This window comes from Bos indicus, chromosome 15, assembly GCF_029378745.1.
Source record: "Bos indicus isolate NIAB-ARS_2022 breed Sahiwal x Tharparkar chromosome 15, NIAB-ARS_B.indTharparkar_mat_pri_1.0, whole genome shotgun sequence".
Lineage (NCBI taxonomy): Eukaryota > Metazoa > Chordata > Mammalia > Artiodactyla > Bovidae > Bos > Bos indicus.
Genome location: NC_091774.1, coordinates 54,963,892 through 54,983,319, shown reverse-complemented (window position 1 = coordinate 54,983,319; position 19,428 = coordinate 54,963,892). Strand labels below are relative to the sequence as shown.

The 19,428-nt window shown below is 50.0% G+C and overlaps 1 protein-coding gene across 6 annotated transcripts in view; it reads left to right on the top strand.

Annotated features, from left to right (window-relative positions):
- The window catches only part of ARRB1 (arrestin beta 1), a 78,690-nt gene that overhangs the window by 38,481 nt on the left and 20,781 nt on the right, over positions 1–19,428 (top strand). For 5 of the 6 annotated variants that reach the window (XM_070803912.1, XM_019975204.2, XM_019975201.2 and 2 more), the window contains exons 2-5: positions 12,688–12,718; positions 14,517–14,577; positions 17,847–17,891; positions 18,611–18,807. In XM_070803912.1, the coding sequence (XP_070660013.1) occupies positions 12,688–12,718; positions 14,517–14,577; positions 17,847–17,891; positions 18,611–18,807 (334 nt within the window). Of the gene's footprint in view, positions 1–9,271; positions 9,773–12,687; positions 12,719–14,516; positions 14,578–17,846; positions 17,892–18,610; positions 18,808–19,428 lie in introns of those variants that run through there. The other variant, XM_070803913.1, reaches the window with a different exon arrangement.

Genomic DNA, 19,428 nt, shown 5'->3' with positions numbered 1-19,428 from the left:
ATGGGGTGTGGTGCAGGTGTGCATGGCGTGTGTACATAACGTGGTGTGTTTTACATAGGTGTGTTGTCTGTAGATGTGTGTGGGGTATGTGTGTCTTTGGGTGTGTGGTGGGTATAGTGTGCATGGTGTGTGTGTGTGTGTGTGTGAGGTGTGTAGAGTTTGTCCATATGGCCACATTCAGATCCTTGTTCCGCAGTGCATATGGGAGGCTGGTGCTGAGTCATCTGCTTGGGCTGAAAGCTCAGAAGCATCCACCAGACTTGTGGATTTCCCTTCTCTACTCAGGTCGCCCCCAGCGGTGCACTGGTAACAACTGGCCGTCCAGAAAAAGGGGGTGAGGTGGGGATATAGCGTTTGCCAGTTCCTATGTTTGTCAATTCTCCCACCAAGGACATCACCCTACTAATGTGATGTCATTGAACATGGAGTTGGGAAGAGATGCACAGTGGGACTCCATCTTTATAGTAAAATTCAGTAAAATAATAGATAGTAAGTGATAAGTTTTGAGTATGTCTTCCCTTTGATTTTTAAATATTTTTCATATTTATTTGTTATTTTTGGCTGCACTGGGTCTTTGTTGCTGGGCAAGTGCTTTCTCTAGTTACGGCGAGCAGGGGCTCCTCTTTGTTGTGGTGGCTTCTCTCGTTGCCAAGTACAGGCTCTAGGCTCCTGGGCTTCGGTAGTTGCAGCTCCTGGGCCCTAGAGCACAGGCTCAGAAGCTGTGGCACCTGGGCTTAGTTGCCCCGTGGCATGTGGGATCTTCCCAGACCAGGGATGGAACCCGTGTCCCCTGCATTGGCAGGCGGATTCTTAACCGCTGGACCACCAGGGAAGCCTCCCCCTCTCTGTTTTTAATATAGTTTATTTAATTGTCATCTTGGTTCAGGCTGTCTCACCATCAGCACAGTTAACATTTGGCCTTGAGGTTCTTTGTTGGGGGCAGGGAGGGGGCTGGGCTTCATTGCACGCACAGCATCCCTAACCTCCACCCGCTAGACACCAGTAGCAGCCCTCCCCCAAGTCGTGACCATCCAGATGTCTCCAGACACAGCCATATGTCCCCTGGGGGGAGCAAATTTAACCCAGTGGACAGTTATATAAACCCCAGTAGACAGCCATTGGCAATGTTTAACAACTAGATCACAGAATTCCTACAAGTGTGACAGTTGGCTCTGAATGAGCCTGTACCAGCCAGTTTCAGCACATCATGACCACTGTGTCTGGCTAAATAGAAGGCCTAGGTTTTTCTCTCCACAGTTCTTTCTCTGGAAAGAGCCGCTACCCTAAGCTGTAGCTGCCAGTCTGGACAGAGGGCTCTCTGACTGCGGAGGGCTCTCAGCCCCTGACTGGTACCCAGAGTGGTTGATGAAGCGTTGGAGACCTACCACTGTGCTGAACTGTTCTGATGTTCTATGAAATGTGAGAATGGTGAGGAAAGTAATACTTCTGAATTAATATTTAGTTTTAATATAATATGCTCTTCCCCAAAAGTTTATATGTTCAAATTGGAAAAACAAACAAACAACTCTGTCCCCCCAAAAGCATCAAGCAAATAAAATTTTAGATAAAGTCTTCTCACAGGGAAAATCATGGCTGCTGCATGTCTGGGGCCGCCCTGCATGTAAGGTGCTCCTGTTAAGGTTGCACACACCCGTGTCTCATTCTGGTGGCCGGGCTGTCCACCTCTAATTTGCCTCTTGGCTCAGGTACTGCTTTTACCCATCTTCAAGCTCAGCGGTCGGCTTTTGTTTATTTGTTTATTCATTCATTCAAAATATTTACTCAGCACCAATTATATACCAAGGAAGATGATGGAGAAAGGGGTTCCTGCTCTCCAGAGTTTGTCAGTATTTCAGCTCCATGCCGTCCACTGGGGAGCGGAGATGTGCAGGCTCGTGTGGGTGCTGAGGGGACACGGACAGAGTGGAGGAGGGGAAGAGAGACGTGTGTGTGTGTGTGTGTGTGTGTGTGTGTGTGTGTGTGTGTGAGTGTGTGTAGGATGGCGGTTGTGTGCCTGGAGCCGAGCTGGGCACACCATACACTGAATCATCCCACTCGCCTGCTGTGCTTCTAACAGAGGGTTTTGTTTCTTGGTGGAGGATCTCTCTGTCTCTCCCCCTGCTCCAGAGTGTAGGTGCTCTGGAGACAGGACACAGGGGCCCGTATCTCCTGGAGGTAAGAACAGTGTCAGGCTCAGAGATTGGAGAAACAAAAGGAATCAAAAAGCAAGGAGGGGAGTAGCCAAGATGGGTGGCAAGAGGGAAGGAGGAAGGGGTCAGGGCAAGGCCACTTTAAGCTGAAGCAGTCAGGGAAGGCTTCTTGGATGAGGTGGTATTTGGGAGGAAGGATGGGAGGGACTGCAGTGGGGGAACCGGTGGAAAGGCTGTTGCAGAGAGAGGGAATAGCAGGGTGTGTCCCTGGAGATTTCCGGAACGTGAGGGTCTAAACTAGAAAAAGAATATCATAAACTGCTGTTTTCTATCCAAGACAGGGAGGGAGACAGCCAACTAAAAAATCTTCTCTCTCTCCAATGGAGGTAACATAACCATCCTGTCCCACCTAAGGGACATCTGGGCAAGAACTCTCCACTGGGCTCTGGAGGGAAGGCAGAGTGATAATAACAATAGTCATCACCGTACCAATGACGTCTGCTTCCCTTTATCATTCCCTACTAGGTCCCAAGGCTTTGTATACGCCTTCACCTGTGGGGTAGACATCAACCCCATTTTCCAGACAACTGAAAGCATGCTTCAGAGAGGAAGCGAAAGTCAAGGTCACGCAGGACCCAGGCGGGGTCTGCTTGCTTCAGCGTCCGCACTGTTTCCTCTGCCAGCACCCTTCCCTTCCTGCCTCTCGACCCCTGAGAAGGCTGGACAGCATTCAAGTGTGGTCTGTGGGCTCTCTGGGATTCAGCTGTTGGCCTGCTTGGTGAAATTTTTATTAGCCTTTGATTTTCGGACCTCTGGTTTTATGGGTTACTAGAAAATGGGCCAGGCTTCTTTAAGAAACTCCCCCTCTACCTCCGTGGCCAGCTGGTGGCTTTTCTCCTCCCTCCCTCTGCAGCTCCTGAAAGTATTCACAAATATGGATCATGGCTAGAAAAGTGGACACATGAATGTGGGCAGGAGGCTGGAGCTATAGCAATAGCTATGTGCCTCGGAGCCTGTGAGCAGTCTGAAGTCCTGGAGCTCGACTTGGCCAGACCCCCATCCACTGCCCCTCACCCCTCGGGCCTGTACCCAGAGAAGCAGCAGCCTGGGGCTCTCCTCCTGGTCTGCGACTCTGGGCACACCAGTCTCTCTGGGCCTTAGTTTCCTGGCCCAGGTGCAAGATTCTTCTCTCCCTTGGGCTTCAGTGTCTCCATCTGGGAAATAAAGCGGGCTGCACGCTCCCCAAATCTGTGAAACGGGTGACCTTTCCTATCTTCCTGCCTCCTGCCCCTCTCCTGGGCTGTCCTGAGAAGCAGGTGCGCTAATGGTGGGTAAACAGGAAGGCAGTGTTCCGACACAGGGAGGGCTGTTCAGTCCTGGAAGAGCAGAGCAGCCTGTACACAAATAACCCCACTACCAGGGAGAGTGTGATAAGGGCCCTAGAAACCTCTTTGCTGCCACAGCCACCTGCTCCTCACACCTCCTTGCTCCCTGATGGCTGTTCTCACACCCAGGAAAGTGGGTCAGAATGTAGGGCAGGTGTACCTGAGGGCGAACGCTGACCATGACTGCCATCAGTGGTAGGGATGGGGAAAGGGGTGGGGTTATGGCATCTCTGCATCCAAGAGACAGCCCCAGCCATTCTCTTCCCCACTAAGTGTCTATGGCTCTTATTGGTTTCTGGATATGGTCTGAGTTCCTTAGTCTGGCATTTGAGACCCTGCACACCTTGCCCAGAGCCCGGGGATAGGAGATGCTCTGTGACTAGCAGGGTGGTGAGTGGACCCTTCTCAGGCCCGTACTCCTCCCTGGTACTCTTCCTAGGCACTAGGGACATACTTCAGATTGCCCACTATCTCCCAAACACTGAGTGGATTCAGTTGCCCTCCCCAGGCCTCCACGAGCAGTGCCGTCACCTCTTCCATACCTGTGTGTGTTCTTGAAGATCCCCCTCATTGATATACTGCCTTCCTTGAAGCCTTTCCTGGTCCCCCAGACAGAACCACACAATCCCATCTATAGCGTAGTATTGTGAGTGGTGAAAAGTGTCATCTCTGGAGTGAGACTGCCTGGGTTTCAGTATCTAGCTGTGCCCCTTACTAGCTCTGTGACCTTGGGTAAATGACTTAGACTCTCTGTGTCTCAATTTCCTCATCTGAGAAATTGGAACTATAATCATACCTTCTTAAATGTTGTCGGAAAAACAAGTGAGTTCATGTTTAAGACACACTTAGAGCAGTGACTGGCACCTGGTTTCTCTCCTGGAAGAGATTTCTGTTGTTGATGGAGATTAATACCTGAAGTTTTCCCCACATTCACTGTATTCGTAGCATGAATTTTCGGATGCTCACAAAGGCTTGAATTGTTGCCAGTGCTCTCTCAATTCACTGGCAGTGAATCCGCATTCGTGGATAATCTCCTTCGGATGAGTTTTCTGATGTTGTGTAAGACATGTTTGGCTAAGTGATTTCCCATAGGTGGCCCATTCATAGGGTTTCTCTCCCGTATGAGTTTTCTGGTACTGGCTTTGAGACTTGAAGTTATTTAGGGTTTCTGCATCTCAGGTTTCTCCTTTGAAAAATGGGAATGTTAAGATGGAATAATATCTTAATATGCTGAAGTTCTTAGCAAAGCACCTGGCTTACAGTGAAAGCTTAATGCATGGTGGCCGTTGTGGTTGATGGGTTTGTCTCACTTGGCTATACCACAGTTTTTTGTCAGCAGTGACCATGAATTATTCATCTTAGTGCCTGCAGAGCCTGGCAGTGGTAGGAGTGTGTGAATGTTTACTGGATAAGTGAATGATAAATGGAAGAGTCATTGGTCAGAGCTGAGCAGAGGCCCATTTGGATGTATCAGTTATCTTCCTGGCTCACCCTGATGCTGGCTGAGACCCTGCCCTTATGAAGTATTTTCTAAACCCAGTGCCTATTGATCCTGACAGCCAAAGAGAAGCATCGATAGGAGAAATCTATGGAGTCCTCTCACCCAGGGCAAAGGATCCTTACCACCACCTTTTGAAACTTCATTCATCCTCATTCTTGACTAATTCTCTCTTAGGGCATTCATTCAAGAACATTCCACCTGTATTTATTTACTGAGCACCTCCTTGGCCCAGGCATCATGCTGTGTCCCCAGGGATCCAGTGTCATAAATAAGGCCTCCACTCTCATATAAGTTTTGTAAGGGAAGCGCAGGGCGAGTAAACAGATTTTACAGTGTGTAAATGCTGTGATGGGGACGCACCGGGTGTGGGAGTCAGGGTACATCTAATCCTGACTTAGGGGAAGTCAGAGAAGGAGAACACTGAGGAGAAGGCATGGTGCACAGTTGTAACAGCCGACACAGCGGGTCTGGGGAAGGGTCCGAGGAATCACAGAGACATGGACTCGGGATTGTAAAGTTGCAATATCAGAGATTCTAACATCCATTCAGAATGGATGGATGGATAGGATCCGTATTTTCTCTACTTCACTTACAATATTTTTTCATTAAGACATGAGGCGTATCTTGTTAGGGAAGCCTTGTATCTTTATGAAGTAATTGGTGCTCATTGTACAACATGGAAAAATAAGGGATATAAAGGAGTGAGTGGGTGGACAGATGGAGTATTCTTTAACCCCTGTTAACATTTGGGCACATTTCCTTTCCTTATATTCATTTATTGAGTTTGTTTTTAAAACTGAGATATAGCTTACATACCATAGTATTTGCAGTTTTAGGGGTTTTTAGTATTTTCACAAGGTTGTATAACCATCACCACTAATTCCAGAGTTTTCAGCACCCCAAAAAGAAATTCCTACCCATTGGCAATCACTTCCCATCCCACCTCCCACCAGCCTCTGGCAACCACCAAACTGCTTTCTGTCTCTGTGTAGTTGCCCATTCTGGACATTTCAAATAAATGGGATCAGATAATGTATGGCTTTTTGTGTCTGGCTTCTTTCACTTAAAATATAATGTTGATCCTTTCAAGGTTCATCCATGTTGTAGCATGAATCAGTGCTTCATCCCTTTTTATGGTTGAATAATATTCCATTGAATATATATGCCACAGATAAAAAACATATTCATCAGTTGGTGGCATATGATGGTTATGCATAATGCCACTATGAACATTTTTGTGTGTGTGGACATCATTTTCAGTTCTCTTGGGTCTCTACCTAGGGATGGAATTGCTGGGTCATAGGTTAGCTCAGTGTTGTTGAGAGGAACTGCCAGACTGTTTGCCACAGTGACTGCACCACCAGCAATGTGTGAGGGCTCCTGTTTCTCCACATCCTTGATAACACAGGTTTATTGTCCTTTTTTTTTTATTATAGGTCTCCTACTGGGTGTGAAATATCTCACTGTGGCTTTTTTGTTTGTTTGTTTGGCCACGCTTCATAGCTTGTGGGATCTGAGTTCCCTGACCAGGGATCGAACTGGGGTCCTTGACAGTGGAAACACAGAATCCTAACCACTGGACCACCAGGGAATCCCCTTGTTGTGGCTTCAATTTGCATTTCCCCAGTGACTAATCATCTTTTTATGTGCTTACTGGCCACTTGTATACCTTCTTTGAAGAAATGACTATTCAAATTCATTGCTTGATTTTGATCAAGTTATTTGCCTGTTTGTTGTTGAATCATAATACGATCTTTATATATCCTGGATACTAGACTCTTACTAGATACATGATTGGAAAATATTTGCTCCATTCTGTGGATTGTTTTTTTACTTTCTTGACAGTGAGCTTTGAAACTCCAAAATTTTTAATTTTGATAAAGTTCAATTTATCTACTTTTTTTAGTTGCCTGTGCTTTTGATGTCATGTCTAGGAAACCATTGCCTTATCCAAGGTCATGTAGATTTATACATATGTTTTCTTCTAAGAGTTTTATAGTTTTTCCCTTTTCTCTCTTTCTTTCTTTTGCTGGGCCTTGCATCATGTGAGATCTTAGTTCCCCAAGCAGGGACGGAACTGGTGTGAGGTTGAGGGGTTTATTTTTTTGCATATGGATATCCAGTTGTCCAAGAATCATTTATTGAAAAGACTATTTTATCTCCTTGTCTTCTCTTTGTTCCCATGTTAAAAATCAATTGGCTGTAAATATATGGGCTTAATTCTGGACTCTCAATTTTGTTCCATTGATTTCTATGTCTGTCTTTATGCCAAGATCACACAGTCTTGGTTACTGTATCTTTGCAGTAAATTTTGAATTTGGAAGTCTGAGTCTTCCAACTTTGTTTTTTTTTTTTCCCAAGATTGTCTTGGGACTTCCCTGGTGGTTCAGTAGTTAGGATTCTGCTCTTCCACTGCAGGGGACACGGGTTGGATCCTTGGTCAGGGAACTAAGATCCACAATACCTCAAGGTATCGCCAAAACAAAACAGACGAAAAAAGAGGGCAAAGTGAGACAGAGACACTCAAGCAAATAATTACAATAAAAATTATATTTAAAAGATTTGTCTTCACTATTATATTTCCATATACATTTTAGGATCAGCCTGTCAATTAATGCAAAAAAATCCAGCTGGAATTTTTATAGGTGTTGCATTGAATTCATAGATAAGTTTGAGGAGTGTTGCCATCTTAACAACCTCCAGTCTTCTTTCTTTTGGATATTTATTGAGTATAAATTTGAGCTCATGCCAAACATACTGTTTTGATTCCTGATTTCTGCTTACTATTCTATCATAAGCATTTCCCTGTGTTACGAAAGATGCAAGCATAATTTAAGTGCTATGCAATATTCCATTGTTTGGCTGTACTGTACAAAATGACAAACTCTTGAATGTTGGGTAATCTATCCAGGAAGGTGCTTTGTTCTGGGTCCCTTATGATGCAGGCTTCTCCCTACAGGCACAAATGAATATTTGGGAGGGCTGGTAGCTCACAGAAAAGCAGCAGAATCAGAAAATAGCATCTAACAGGCTGCACAGACACTGATACAGCATGTTTGTTTTAGGCATGCTCTCTGCAACAGTGGGTTTTAAACATTAAAAAATTTTCACCACGATATTCATTTTACATTGTAACTCAGTTCACCTGAAATAGAAATTTTACTAAATGATACTTAAATTTTTAAAAAATTAGTCAGGAGAAGCTGGTCTGCTGTAGTTACAAATAACCCCCAAATCTTAGTGGCTCAAGAGGTTTCTCTCATGCTACCTGTCTGTCATTTAGCAGGAGAGCCCTGGAATTGAGTCTCTGAAGGCTTCCCATCCAGATCATTGCTGGTTTCAATGACAGAGGAAAGAGGACATGATAGGCAGAAGAACCGCCCCCCCACCCCCCACCGGCCCCCACCAACAATGTTTACACCATAATCCTTGGAAACTTTGAATATGTCATATTATGTGGCAAAAGGGGAATTACAGGTGCAGATGGAACTGAGTTTCCTAAAATCAGTGGATCTTAAAGTAGAGAGCTGCATGTATTCATGCAGTGGGTCTCTAAATGTGGAAGAGGGAGGCAGAAGAGGAGGTCAGAGTGATACAATGTGATAAGAACCTAACCTGGTGTTGCTGGCTTTGAAGATGGAGGTAGAGGCCTTGAGACATGGAATGTGGGTGGAAAGGGCAAGAAAACACATTTATTCCTAGAGCTTCTGGAAAGGAACGCAGCCCTGCCAACACCTTGATTTTAACCTGTGCGTGCATGCTCAGTTGCTCAGTCATGGAGGAATACTGGAGGGGGTTTCCATTTCCTCCTCCAGGGGATCTTCCCCACCCAGGAATCAAATCACCATCTCCTGCATTTCCTGCATTGGCAGGCAGATTTTTTTTTTTTAACCCCTGAGCTACCTGGGAAGCCCCATGATTTTAACCTAGTGAACTTCTGAACTTAAAACTGTAAGATACTAAGTTTATGCTGTTGTAAGCCACTAAATTTGTGATCATTTATTGTAGCTTCCATAGAAAATGAATATAAACAGCGTGGGGTCATCATGCACCAGCCCTTAAATACTTCTGCCTGGAAGTGACATATGGCATTTCTGTTCCTATTTCGTTGGCCAGAGCAAGCTGTATGGGCATATCTAACTTCACAAGACTGGAGAAATTTGGTCCACACATATGCCCAGCCTTAGAGGGGATAGAATATTGGTAAATAGAATAATATCTACTACTTGCCACCTGCCATTCAACAACAACAACAGCAAAAGTGCTAGTGGCAATTCTATAAGTTGATTTCATTGTCAACTAATGGATTGTGACCCCTGCTTTGAAACACATTGCTCTGACCATGCCTGATGAGCCACATGACACACCCTTCACCTAGCTGATTGGCCCAGGCATGGGACACGTGACCAAAACTGACCAATCAAATTCCTCTCCTGGGAATTTGGAATTGGGCCATTCAGCCAGTTAACAGTGGGAAGCAGAGCAGAGGCAAAGTAGAAACAGGGTCAGAGTGAGAGCCACATGGAAGCCAAAATAATGGAGGGGCAGAAAAGCCCTGAGTAAGCAGAGAGAGTTGGTCCACAGAGACAATGGAGCAGCCGCAAGGAGAGCAGCGCAGGCAGGAGAACATGCGTCTCCAGGGGGAAAGGTGGAGAGAGAGAGCCGCCGCCTGAGAGGTTGATGGCTTCCCTGTTCCTGGCTCCAGCCCCCGTGCGTCCTGCCTGCATATCCTTCCCGTGAGATTTTTGCTTACTTCTTTACTGTCTCCTTTTCTTGAGCTCTGCTTGGTGGGTTTCTATTCCTTGTCTCCAGGGAGTCTTACTCAGCTAGAACGCCGCTGGCATTTCTTGTATGAGACCCAGCTTTGGCTCTGAGGATCAGGCTTGCGGAGCACAGATGGGACTTGGGGATGAACCAAACCCAGGCATCCCACAGTCTGCAAGTTTGCCTTTGACTTGAGTCTTGCATGTTTGTGTTTGCTCTTCAAAGTGGACAGACAGAAGCCATCTGTGAGGTGCTGCACAGGTGGGGGTCCTGGTGAACTGGAAGCACCCCTACACAGGCCTTTTTTTCTGACAGTGTTGAGGGTCAGGAAGCCAGTGGAGTTGTTTCAGGGACGGTTTGGCTGTGGGACAGAGTGGAAAGGACACAGGCTTTGGAGACAAGCAGCCATCATTCACCTCTTTGAGCCTCGGTTTTTTCATCTCTGAAATGGGATTGTGGAAGGATCCACAGCAGTGTTCTGGGGAGAATACTCAGAGACATGACCATGACAAGGGTGTACAAGCCTAGAGGGCACGGGCAGCTGCTGCTTTTGTTGTCTGAGGAAACCATCAGCATCCAGCTCCCAGAGGATGTGGCCTGGGACTGAGTTAGCAGTAGGACGTCCCCCAGTGCTGGGCGGGCCGGGCTTCCTGCCCCAGGTCACCTTCACTCTCCTCCTCGCCCCTTACTCACTCTTTCATTACTTCCCCCTCCTCCTGTCAATTCCCTTCTTTTCTGTTATTCTTGATGCTGATAAAAACATCTGCTTTAGGAAAGCAGCAGGGTTGAACATAAAATTACCTATCTCCTTGTATACTGTCAGAAGGCAGACAGGCAGAACTGGGTCTGAATCCTGACTTATTAGCCCCTGCTTGCTGTGTGCTTCTGGGAGAATTCCTACATCTCTCTGAACCTTAAGTTTATTATCCATAAAATAAGAATTATAATGCTCATTTCACAGTGCTGTAATGAGAAGTATTAATTGGGCACTCAACTAATACTAGTTCCTTCTTCTTTTAAATGTTAATTCTTACTTTCTTCTTACCCGCCTTCCTTCCCTCTTTCCCTATCACTCCTCCTAGCTGCCCCCTGCCCCCCAGTCTCTTGTGACCAGGGTGCCCCTAGTCCCTCTCAGGGCTCACTGGGATGGCTTCTCCTGACTCAGTTCTTTGTGGCCTCAGGCGTTTGTGGCCTCTCCTTTCCCTCTGACCCAGGGCTCCCAAGGGATGGACTGAGGCTTCTAGAAGCAGCAGGGATTCGGTGGTATGTCACTTCCCTGGTCTCCTCTTCAGGTCCAGCCTTAATTTGGGAGCTGTTGGTTCAAATCGTGTCATCTGTATTTTTTTTTCTCACTTTAGTAATTATTATGCCTCAGCTGACTGTGGCATCTTCACACTCCAAACAATGATAAATATTTATGAGGAGGAGAAAACCCAGAACTCCTAGGGGAGGTGGGGGAGGGATATGCTAGGCTTCTATTTGCAAGCCAAGCTAAGGCCCATCAGTGGTCCCTTGGGCCCCGGAAGTAAGGGGTGGGAGTGATGGGGGCGGTGGGGGCGTGCTATGGAGGCAGCACAGAGCCACAACCTCACTCTCCTTCTGGGAGGACTTGCTGTCGCTGTTGCACTGTGGGCCTCACCCCGCCTTGGCCTGGAGGCCTGCTAGACCTCCTGCCCCTCTTAGTGGCTGCTCTGTCGCTCTGTGGCTGCTCTGTCGCTCTGTGTCTGCTCTGTCGCTCTGTGACTATCTCTCCTTCTCTTGTTGGTTTGTTTTATGATCTCTCATTCCGTCTTTTACTGTCACACCTCCAGGGCCAGCATCCCTTTCCTCTCCCTCCTTCCCTCCCTGCCCTCCTCTAATACCCTCTGTCTCTGGGTCTCTGTCTCTACCTTTATTGTCTCCCTGCTCAACATTCCTCAGAGCCGTTCTGGGGCTGGATGATGGGGGACAGGTGAAGGACCCCCAGGCCAGGCTCAGGGAGAGACCAGGAGGAGCTGCAGGGGACCACCTCTGCCTGACTCCGAGTCCTGTGCTCTGCTGTGCCATCCCAGGCACACCCGCTCCCTTCCTGGCCTCATGCTTCAGTTGATTCCTTCCCTAATTCATTCATTCATATTCTCAACTAATATTTACTGGCTGCTGGCTTTCTGCCATTCATGAACACAGGTGTATCGAATACCTACCAGGTGTGCCATTCTAGGGGCTTGGGACGCAACAGAGGACAAGAGACAAAGATCCCTGCCCTCGTGGAGCTAATAGACAGGGGTATATGTAACCTCAGAGTCAGCTGAGCAGTGGGTTAGGGAGCGCTGAGTGCTGGGAGAAGGGCAAGTACAGTGAGAGCACTGGGACTGCTGGATAGGCGCAGGGTGAAGCTTCATCACATAAGGTGCGGGGCTGGGCCAGCGGGTGCAGGCGGATCTATGGGGGGAGAGCGTCCCAGGGAAAAGGGACTGACTGCTGAGGCAAGGAGTGCCTTGGTGTTGGAGGAAAGGCAAGCAGGCTTGTGGCTGGAGGGGACTGGAGGGGAGTGGGAGAGGTGGTGCTGAGAGGTAAAGGAGGCGGGCAGACACGCAAGGCTGTGCCTCTACGTGAGCTGGGGTGGTCTGACCTGCCTTGGAAGACTCCTTCTACCTGCTGGGTGAGGAATAGACCAGGGGGGCTGTTGAGGGCGCCCAGGGGAGCTATGAAGACAAGCACGGTGTCTCAGAGTGGTGGAGATGGGGAAACCCGATGGTGCTGGGCACTGTTCCGGCTCTCAGCGCTTGTATGGAGCCTGCAAGTCACTCCAGGCCCCGTGTTCTGGTCCTGCCGAGAAATGCCCTGCAGGCACCTTCCCCCAGGGCGAAATATGCTAACCTGACCTTCCCACTCTTTCTCTCCCCAGGGTGTTCAAGAAGGCGAGCCCCAATGGAAAGGTGAGTCTGTGGCAGCCCCACCCCCGCTCCTCTCTGTCCCCAAACTCTCCTCCTCTCTTGGGCATCTTTACTGCCGTGAAAGACTGGCACATCCTGTCTGAGGGGGAGACACAGCCCTGTCCTCCCTCGACTACAGTGACAGGGAGCCTCTCAGCAAACTGTCTCAGGGGGGCAGTATAACTCCCCTGGACTTTAGGGCGCTCCTGCCCTGGTATGGGGAGACACAGCCTATCCCAGAGAGGCTGCCTTGCCTTGTGAGTGCAATAATTAGAGCCAGTGCCAAGGGCCTCAGGGGAGCCAAGTCCTCTGGCGTGAGCGGCCCCTGGAGCCTATATTGAGTCCTGTTATCTGGGGCAGCTCCCACCTCACTCTCTTTCTTAACACAGCCCCAGGCCAGATCCTACTTTCCTCGCAGGTCAGCAAATAGGTATGGCTGACATCATTCCATGTCAGGTCTAGGCTGAGCCTGTTGGGGCTGGAGTAGGGTGTACTGAGATAAAAATAAGGCACAGCTAGTGCCCCTCACAGCCAGATGGGGAAGGCAGACATAGAAAAACTGATCAATATAAAGTGCAAGTGTGTTGTAGAGGAGTGCATGGGGGCTGCAGATGCAGCCTGGGTGGTCAGGGATGGTTTCCCTGAGGAGAGATGCACTCCCGGGCAAGGTAGGGAAGAAAAAGAGCATTCGAGGCATGAACATAAATCACAGGGCATCTGGGTGCCAAGCGGGGAGCAGAGGGAGCAGGAGCTGAGGTGGGGGTGTGGCAGAGCTGGGTCCTGGAGTCTTGGAGTTGGGCTTAGAAGCTTGGACTCCTGGCCTGGGCTGGCAGATGACATCATTGTGTGTGCCCACATCCCCCTTCTACACCCACAGCAGACATCACTAATCACTGGCCACACTTTCCTGTTGAGGTGATACTCCATCTTGGGTTCTTTTCAACCCAGGGCCCCAGGCAGCCCCTACCAATCAATCAGAGTTGACATTTGGAATGAAATTCGTTTGTCATCTTGCTTCTGGACGCTGAGGAACCATCAGAGTGTTTTCAGACCAGACTTCTATGGTTAGATTTGCATTTTAGGATGACCAGTCTGGCTAAGGTGGGGAGAAAGGTCCCAGGTGTGGGAGGCTCCAGGCAGTAGATAATCAAGGAGCTGGTGCATAATCCTGTCCAGTGTGGCTGTGAAGACAGAGAAATCTGATGGAGGGTCAATCGTCAGCATTTAGGGATTGTGGAGGAGTAGAGAACATCTGGAATGACACTCTGGATTCTAGCTCTGGGGTTCTCCCCTGAAGGTTGGCAACCAGCAGGGCACAGGCCCACAGCCTTGGAGAACAAGTCCTTGTTTGAGTGGATCCCTGCAGACTGCACACAGGCGGGGTGCTATGAAGGGCTCAGAGTTCAGTGTTCAGAGCCCCCTCACCTCTCGGTGCCACTGGCCCTGCTCGGGGTCCTCCCTCCTCTCAGAGATGCGCCCAGCCCTCCCACTCAGCAAGCACCTTTGCTGCTGCCACTCCACCGTCAGCGGTGCTTGGTGTGAAGGTCCCTGCAGGCCTCAGTGTCCTCATCTGCAAAATGGGAACAAGAACTTCTTTGCAGGGTTTGGGATAAACAGGTGCTTTAAAATTTATACAAGGCCTTGTTATTCCTAGTATTAGGACTGGAGATCAGGTCCACGCCCAGTTAGGATTTCGATGATGAGGGTTAGGGTTGGGTCCAGGGAGTTTTGGCAGCTTCCAGGTCTCCTCCGGGGCGGGGGACCCACAGCTGCTAACGCCTTCTGTGCCTCTCTTCCCCAGCTCACCGTCTATCTGGGAAAGCGGGACTTTGTGGACCACATTGACCTCGTGGAGCCCGTGGGTGAGTCCCTGGAGGCCGGGGCGGCGCGGGGGGGGGGGGCGGCGGGGGAGGCAGGGCTGGCCTGACCCCTCCCAGAGAAGGGCAGGTTGAAGTGGCCCAGGAATAGCCTGCAGGTCTCCAGAGGAGCCTGGTGCCAAGAATAGGATGTGTGTGGCTTTTGGCTCTAGTCAGCAAAGGCTAACCAAGCAGCTGCTTTCCTCTTCAGCTGAGGGGCCTGTGAGAGGACGCTGTGGGAAGGACAGATGTAAGAAGTGGGGCAAGAATCCTGATGATAAGGACAATGAGGAAGTTGATGACAGCAGCTGCCACTTAGCATGAGGCTTAACTGTGTACCCAACACTGGGGGAACTACTATTATTACCATCCCAAGCACGGAGAGGTTAAGTGACTTCCTCCAGGTCACAGAGCTAGTAGATTGCGGAGCCTGGATTCAAACCTGGGCAGTCCGGCTCCACAGATGCTTTGTTCTGCTCCCTTCTGGTGGCAAAGGGTGGGGAGGTGGAAAGAAAGCCTGCTGCTGCTGCTAAGTCGCTTCAGTCCATGTCTGACTCTGTGCGACCCCATAGACGGCATCTCACCAGGCTCCCCCATCCCTGGGATTCTCCAGGCAAGAACACTGGAGTGGGTTGCCATTTCCTTCTCCAACACATGAAAATGAAAAGTGAAACTGAACTCGCTCAGTCGTGTCCGACTCTTAGCGACCCCATGGACTTCAGCCTACCGGGCTCCTCCATCCATGGGATTTTCCAGGCAAGAGTACTGGAGTGGGGTGCCATTACCTTCTCTGAAAGAAAGCCTAGGGGCTTGTGAAATGGAGGCTGTCTTCACTGACATGGGGTTCTTACCAGGAGGCTGGGCTGTGGCTGCAGGCACCTTCCAAGGACTTTTTCCACTTCAGGGCTTCTCTCAACCTCAGCACTCTTGAGGTTTTGGATTGGATCGTTTGCTGGCAGGGCCATCCCACGTGTTGAAGGATGCTTGGCAGCATTCCTGGCCTCTACCCATTAGACACTGGGAGTCCCCCCATCCCAGTATGGCAATCAGAAATGTTTTTAGACATTGCCAGATATCCTTTTGGGGGGAAAAATCACCTCCAGTTAGGATTCTAAGAACTGTAGCTCTCTTTAAAGAACCTCAATCTCGTTGTCTCTTCCTACAATTTGTTTGAGGGAGGGAGGCCCGGGATTAACCCTAATTTACAGATGTGGACAGTGAGACCCAGAGAGGTTAAATGATTGAAGAGGGACATGAACAAACCCAGGTGAGACCAAAGAAGGTGACAGGTTGGGAGGTTGGACCCTGGAAACTGCAGGAGGCTAAGTCCAGATGAAGAAAGTGGGATGTGTTGCTTGGGGGAAACATTCACAGAGAAAGTGGCCTGGGAGCTGTCCTGGGGCCAAGAAGGCAGGACAGAGGTGTGGTTCCAGAGCCCAGGTGGGAGCAGATGGAGCAGAGAGCCAGGTGTCAGCTCGCTGGGAGGAAGGTCTTTGTGGCCTTGGGGCGGGAGGCCTGGCAGGTCCCTGGGGTCGCTATGCAGGCTGTGGGCTGCAGAGTCCGGCTCTGCGCAGCCCTTCCCTTCCTGGCCTGGAGCCAGATAGCCCTACTTTTCCTCCCAGCCTGTCGGGTGTTCTCTGAAGCTCACCAGCGTCTCTGCCATTTCCATCTCCCCTATGAACTTGGAGGCAGGGAGCAAACATCCCCGTGTTCACCTGTGGCCTGCTCACCTGTGGCCAAGGCAGAGTTTCCTATGGGCTGTCTGAGGCCAGGGCTGTTCACACCTATTAGCCTTTAAGAATAGCAACGGGGTCACGGGCGCTGGGCATCATGGGATCTGGGGAGAAGGGCAGGAGGGATCTGGCTCCCCTTGCACATATAGGCACCCTGAGAACCATTCAGCCAGTGTTCACAGAGCACCTACTTCATGCTAGGCCCTGTGCTAGACCCTGTAGATCCCAGCAAGTCCTGGGGCATCATACCAAGTTGATCAAATGACCCGCAGTGAGAAAAACTTCTTCCCTTACATCATTGAGCAGAGAGAGCATCCTTTGTCTTCAACTGGACTCTGTATTCCCAAGGCCAGGCCTTGGGACATTCTCCACGGTCACATGTGCCAGGCACCGGGTAATACTTTAAATGTGTTAATTCATTTAGTCCTCACAGGAGCCCTATTAGGTGGGTACTACAGGTCTGCAAATCCCAAATCCAGAAGCCCTGAGAGCACCAAATTGTTCATGAGTTTGACACAGAAATCATTTAGTGGCAGCCTGGCCTGAACTGATGGGAGGTGACTGATGCCTTACTTAACCTCTTGGTGAAAATAGTTTCCCTGTAGAGGTTTTAATGGGCTCGACAAGGGATGCTGCCCCAGAGCTGGCAGAAGGCATTAGAGAAGATATGGAAGAGGGACCACATGGCCTTTCTATAATTCAAAACTTCTGAATTCCACAGTATACCTGATACTGGGGTTTTGAACCCATCTTATTATTCTAACAGATGAAGAAAGAGAAGTTAAATAACCTGCCTATAGTCGTGAGCTGGGTTTGGCAGGCCAGCCTGGGTCAATGGGTGGAGGGGGCATGGTGGTAACATTCACTGGCTGCTGGCCTTCCCATTTCTCTCATGATGCTTTTGTTTTGTTTATAACAATTTTATTTATTTTTGGCTGTGCTGGGTCTTCGTTGCTATTTGGCCTTTTCTTTAGCTGCAGGGAGCTTGGGCCACTCTCCAGTTGCGATGCTCGGACTTCTCATTGTGGTGGTTTTCTTGTTGCAGAGCACGGGCTCTGGGGCGCTTGGGCTTTAGTATGTCCAGTGTGAGGGCTCAGTAGCTGTGGCACACAGGCTTAGTAGCTCTGCAGCATTTGGGATCTTCCCGGATTAGGGATCTAACCTGTGCTCCTGCATTGGCAGGCGGATTCTTCGCCACTGTGCCCCCAGGGAAGCCCTCATGATGCTTGTGATCGGACAAATGGTTGGGTTTGAATTTAACATGGTGTTTGGGGCTCAGACTTCCCTGGTGGCTCAGATGGCAAAGCATCTGCCTATAGTACGGGAGACCTGGGTTCAGTCCCTGGTTCGAGAAGATACCCCGGAGAAGGAAATGGCAACGCACTCCAGTATTCTTGCCTGGAGAATCCCATGGATGGAGGAACCTGGAGGGCTACAGTTCATGGGGTCACAAAGAGTCAGACATGACTGAGCGACTTCACTTCACTTTTTGGGGCTCAGAAGTTTGAGGTCATGTCTGCTCATTCCCTGTCCTTCCTCCAGATGGAGTGGTTCTTGTGGATCCGGAGTATCTCAAGGAGAGGAGAGGTGAGCTGTGGCCCCTGCCCCCAGCCTGACCTCCAGGCTGGGGCCTTTCTGACTCTCTGGCAGAACACTGGAAATAAGAGAGGCAACAAGCCCATCCCTGCCCCTCCCCACTGGTTCTTCCTGTGACGGCTCCAATCAGCATCAGAGCAGGTGCTCCAGCCCCCTGGGGCAGCCCCCCCTGTACCCACTTTGGGAGACCCTTTTCATGTCTGAGCCCTTTACATCAACCCATCGTGACTGTTGCAAGGATGGAGGATGCAAACGGAGCAGGAGTTAGGGTCTTACTGTACAGAAGAGAAGACTTATTCCTGACGCAGTCAAGGGATTGTCTAAGGCCAGCAGGAAGACGGGAGGTGGGGGTTGGGTGGAACAAGACACTGGGCTTTCCAGACACCACCTAGCACTGGTTTCCCCACCCTCTAATCTTCCCAATCTGCTTCTTCCTGGCCCCCATCGACCCTGTCGGGCCCTCTGCACATGCCCTGGACTGCAGTGCGGGTGGACCATCCAGCGGTCAGCCCTCGCCTCCTCCCCGGGCCAGGCACCTGACACCCTTGTCCCAAGGGCAGCACCGCCCTCCCTGCAGGAGCTCTGGGACAGACGTGTGCCTCCTAGAGACTGGCAGGGGAGCCGGTTCCTGGGCTGCAGCTGGCACTCTGGGTGGGGGGCATGTTTGCTACCCTTCCTGGCCCCTCCTCAGCACCCCCTTGCTCCCACAGTCTATGTGACGCTGACCTGCGCCTTCCGCTACGGCCGGGAGGACCTGGATGTCCTGGGCCTGACCTTTCGCAAGGACCTGTTTGTGGCCAACGTGCAGTCTTTCCCGCCGGCCCCTGAGGACAAGAAGCCCCTGACGCGGCTGCAGGAGCGCCTCATCAAGAAGCTGGGCGAGCATGCCTACCCTTTCACCTTTGAGGTCAGGGCCAGCCCCCGGGGCCCCATTCCAGAAGCATCACTTCTAGCAAGCCCTCTGGGCAGGCACACAGGGGCAGCTGGGGCAGCAGCTCCAGGCCACGCAATTTCCCCAGTGTACACTGGGGCCAGGGCACTGGCACTTACGCTGCCTGGTAAGTGTCTCTTCTCTGGCCACTGCCAGAGGTGTCACCCTTACCCCTGCACTACTACCCGGACCCTCCCAAGTCCAGGTCATCGTGGGAGAAGGAGGGGTCGAGGGGGTGCTGCAGAGAAAGAAGGAGTCCTTTCTGGCCCCCGGGTCACTGCAAGGCTGTCTCCTCCTTCATACTGGCTGCCCACTAACCCTGCTTCAACCCAACTCCCAAACAAGAATGGCAAGTACTGGATTTCCCTGCTCAGCTGCCTTTCCACTCCAGGATTCTGTATTTTCAGTTTCTCAGACTCTGATTCTGTGATTCAGTGAAATCCCCTGACTGTGAGAGTCAGAGAAGGAGAGAGGATAAGGAGCCATCCTCTCTGTTATAGACGTATTATGGCTGCTGTAACTAACCATTGCAAACCTAGTAATAATTAAACCTGCCAATTAGAATACAAATGTGTTATTTTACAGTTCTGAAGGTCG